General features: G+C 28.0%; 1 protein-coding gene across 4 annotated transcripts in view; it reads left to right on the forward strand.

Moving 5' to 3' along the window:
- Positions 1-5000, forward strand: part of LOC136084823 (uncharacterized) — a 174261-nt gene that overhangs the window by 87601 nt on the left and 81660 nt on the right. For all 4 annotated transcript variants that reach the window (XM_065805866.1, XM_065805867.1, XM_065805868.1 and 1 more), the window contains one exon: positions 4029-4614. In XM_065805866.1, the coding sequence (XP_065661938.1) occupies positions 4029-4614 (586 nt within the window). The remainder of the gene's footprint in view (positions 1-4028; positions 4615-5000) is intronic.

Below are 5000 nucleotides of genomic sequence, written 5' to 3' on the forward strand. Positions count from 1 at the left end.
TGTTTTTCTTTACACATACTTTTAAGTTCACTTTTTTTTTTTCTTTTCTTAGACACCTCCTCAAGGCTGAGAAGGCCACTACAGATAAGGAGGCTACTTAATGGTGGTTATAACCCTCTCTCAACTCTATAACTCCAAAACACAAACAAGGCTGCTGCACGGAGAAACAAGTTGAGCGTGGTACTACCAGGGACGGATGTGAATCGAACTCGGAAACTCTCGCTTATGAAGCGAGCGCTTTACCACTACACCACTACTGCACTTGTTATCCACTGTGAGTTGTTTTTTTAGAGAACATCACAAACTGCTAAATGTAGCTCATGTACATAACAAAGCTGATGTTCCATTCCGCTTAATCTTCCATATTTTTTCATATCTGATGCACCCTCAGTTATGCTAGAAATTGTAGACTTCTTTGTAGATAAATTAAATTAAACTATTCAATTCATGCCCGAGTTCCAAAGCCTAGTTAATGAATTCATATTTAAATTCAAATAGCGGCAATTTTTTAAAGATATGTATTTGTCCATCGAAATAGAGAATCTTAAGCCACTTTATATTTATATATTCATTTCCTTAACCACCCCTTGTTTTGCTAGATGGTATTGAGATTTTATCAAATTCATTACATGTGAAGGGTTTTTTAGCAATATCATTCTTTTAGCAGATAAATATTTTCTTATAAATTCAGATTTTGCAATAGCATTATTAAAAAAGCCATCTTTTTGCATTAGCATCAATTGAAAAGCTATCATCAACAGCCACCAATTTTGAAACAATTTCTTCTATAGATTCCTTTTTTATAAATGTCGTAATTTTAGGCTGAGCATTTTTAACTTCAAAATTTGTGTCTTTTTTTCCTTACTTCAATTTCGACTTCCTTGTGAAGATTTTTTAAATGACGAAGAAGACCATTGGTTAAAAATCCTTTACACATTATTGTTGTTTTACATATATATCAAGTGACAGATTTCTGTGTTTTTTTTTTTTCTTTTGTACAATTTTGGCATGCCTTAGATCCACTTGATATGATGCATTATATTTATTATCCTAATTAAATAGATTTGAATATACGAAAATATAAATAAAAAACTATATTACCTACAATTAAATCCTGAAAGAGTGTGCTGATAGTAGATTTACATAAATTATTTTAAATTAGTTATAATTACTAAACATATATTTTAAACTTCACCTTCTTGGTTTTTCACTTATTTCACTTATTTACATACTAACTACTTTCTTAACGTAACTGATTACTTTACTTACTAACTACCAATTTTTATGTGTAACTAATTACTTTTTTTGCACAAAAAGTGTTTGTAACTTGTCCGTGGTTATTTTATGTTTAACATATCAGGGACTTCCATTCATTGAAATTTCTTGGAATTGTGATTAATTATTAGATTAGTCATCAAATATTATCATTGAATTTGATTTATAAATTGATTTGGTTTGTTTATTTAAGCTTTATATGCTGTAAGTTAAAACATTTAAAATTTAAATAAATCAAGTCTATTTATAAATCAAATTCAATAATAATATTTTATCTATCTTTGACACAAACCAAAACTGCAAAATATTGGTGATTTAGTTGCCCTCTATAATATATCTTATATTTATTTTAAGGAAATTATATATTTTTATAGAAATTCATTACAAAAAGGAAAAGGGAGCAATTAGTACTTAAATTTTGAGTAATAATATTTTAAATATCTTTACAAATGTTTCAAATATGTTTAAAAAATTACCGGGATTCACAGAAAATTTTATTGATATCCCGGGATAATGGAACGGTTTTTTATATCCGGGATACCGCTTGAGAAACCCTAATATATATATATATATACATATATATATATATATATATATACATATATATATATATATATATATATATATATATAAATATTTATATGTATACACATACACACACATATATATATATATATATATATATATATATATATATATATATATATATATATATATATATAAATATTTATATGTATACACACACACATATATATATATTTACGGTTTATACGTATGTATGGTACAAATGAGATTTTCTATTGAAACCATTATCCAATGATCAAACTGTAACACAAAAAATGCAACAAGTCATTTGATGACTTGATATGGGAGCAATGCAGTAAGGCAACTTGCAATGCTGTATGTTGCTTGTGAGAACCAATAGAAAATTTTAAGAATATGAACAGATCTTTTTTAGAATATAAGGGGTGGCTGGGACACTCTACACTCATATATATATATTTATATATATATATATATATATATATATATATATATATATATATATATATATATATATATATATATATATATATATGTATATATATATATATGTGTGTGTGTGTAGTGATCGATCGAAACCGAAATTTGAGCCGAAACCGAAAGTACCGAAATTTCAGTTCAGTGAAGCCGTAGCCGAAACCGAAACCGAAATTTCGGCCGAAATTTGAAAATGAATGTTTAAAATCCCTGAACCTTTTATGATCACCGAATTAAAGCAAAAAAAAACTATTTTACACATATCTAGCCAATCACCATGTAACATAGTTTGATAAAAACTTTAATATGTCAAGACATTTTAATAATTAAAGGTAATAATTGAAGTATTTTCTCTGCGAAATACATATTTTTTCATGTTTTCTGGCAAAAGTCTGTTTCTTTCATTTGAAAGAATTTCTCCAGCAGTTAAAAACAACCTTGTAACTTCGGCAGGTGTTGGTGGAGGTCTAAAGAATCTCTTTGCTACTTTTGCCAAACCAAGCTTTGCTTTTAATATTGTTTTCTAATATAAATCTATGAAATTTTTTTTTTTTTGCTATTTAGGTGCCCCAAGAAGACCTATAGGTCTTGTCACAGAGCAGTGCGGAAGTGCATTTAACCAGGAAGTTCGCGCCTCCTTCATTACCGTGACACAAAAATATATCCGAAGCTCGTTTTGAGCCTGGATCTCCTGCTTAAAAGGCAAGCGCTCAAACCACTGCGCCACGGTCGCACAAGAAACTTCAGACCTTCTTTAAAGTTTGAATCAATTTTTGAGATTTATAGGACTGCCGGTAGTTGTATTGCTTTTTCAGTTAAGAGATTTTTCAGAGTAAACCACTTCTTAAATGTGATGAAAGTCCGCTAAGTGATTGAAGTTTTGGATTGTGCGATCCACGAGATATTTTCAAATTGCAAGTTCCGTATTTGAAATCACTTACTGTCACGGTAAAATGATTCCATAAACCAGTTTTTTATCGATTATTTTCCATTGTAAAATTTAGCACTGAGAAACTTTTGATGAAACTATTGGTTTGGGTTGCTTTACTTAAATGTTAATTTATTTTAAGAACGATTTGAGAATAGTAACTTAAAACTATTATGTAACGTGATTTCAATTAAAATTTTTACAATTGTTATAATTAAAAATTGATTTACTAACAAACGATTACAATTAGGAAATCGTCATGATCCCACTCTATATTAAAACTTAAAAAAAATCTTTTAAAAGTTTTGGTTCATTTTGGTTGCGGTTTGAACCGAAATTTCGGCCGAAACAGGAAAAGTAAAAAAATTGTTGAAGCAGAAGTTTCGGTTTCGGCTGAAGCCGAAAGTTTCCGTTCACTATGTGTGTGTATATATATATATATATATATATATATATATATATATATATATATATATATATATATATTTTAGAATATAAGGGGTGGCTGGGACACTCTACACTCATATATATATATATATATATATATATATATATATATATATATATATATATATATATATATATATATATATATATATATATATACACATATATATATATATATGTATATATATATATATATGTGTGTATATATATATATATATATATATATATATATATATATATATATATATATATATATATATATATATATATATATATATATATTACTTTATAGGAAATAAACTTTTCAATCACTTTTAGACAGCATGATTAAAATATAAGTTTTCTTTATTTGTATTAGGTTCTGCTCCCTAGTGGTGAGGAAAAATATGAAGTTCATTGTTTAAACTCTTGCTCTTTTCCTGTTGTACTGCAATGTACAAACTCTCGCCATACTAAGGGTCTCTGTAGCAAATGTGCTCAAAATGCTAAAGCAGAACTTATGGGACCAGCTGGACCATGTGCATCAACAAACATTTATGATTGTCAGGTTACAAAAGTAGATTATGAAGGGCGTATTTATATGAATGCAGTTGAAAGCAGAAAACCACCAAACCAAATTCATTGGCGATCAACACGACGTTTGAGTTCTGCTAATCTTGTTGGCTTAGTTAAGCTATCTGCACAAGGAGCTAGTCTTAATTATAATGATATTATAATTTGGGGTGAAATTGTTAGTCATGGTGATCCAAGAGATGAGTTTAAAAGAAGAGAAGAGAAGTGTCTTTGTGTTTCTATAGTTACCATAAATAATTCAAAATTTCTGGAAAACATTAAAAAAGATGATTATATAGCAGTGATTGACTGCATGACATTTGCACCTGAACATATTCCTGTTTTAAAAGCTCTTGATATTCAAAAAGTATCAACTCTACCATTTCAAAAAGGTATTTCAAGTTTGTTTTATTTGGTTTAGAGATTTTGTTTTACTTTATATTTTGATTTGTATTTTTGTATTTTTTAATTAGTTATTTAATTAGTCGGTTTAATTTTTAAAATATATAATAGATGAATATTGGTAAATGGGTAATTCATTAGTGGTGAAATGGTGAGCCATTTGCTCTATAAGCAAGAAGTTTTGTACCTCATCACATTTCTGGTAGTACCATGCTAATACTCTGTGCAATAACTTTGTTTATCATGGTTCTTGCATTTAGCATTCAGCATGTGTTTCTTTAGCCAGAATACCTAAAAAGAGCAATATCACATTGCTAATGTGATGAAAATTGTATGGTTTTAGAGTTTCTTTTATTGCATTTAAATTTTTTGAAAC

The sequence above is a fragment of the Hydra vulgaris genome, chromosome 09, assembly GCF_038396675.1.
Source record: "Hydra vulgaris chromosome 09, alternate assembly HydraT2T_AEP".
Lineage (NCBI taxonomy): Eukaryota > Metazoa > Cnidaria > Hydrozoa > Anthoathecata > Hydridae > Hydra > Hydra vulgaris.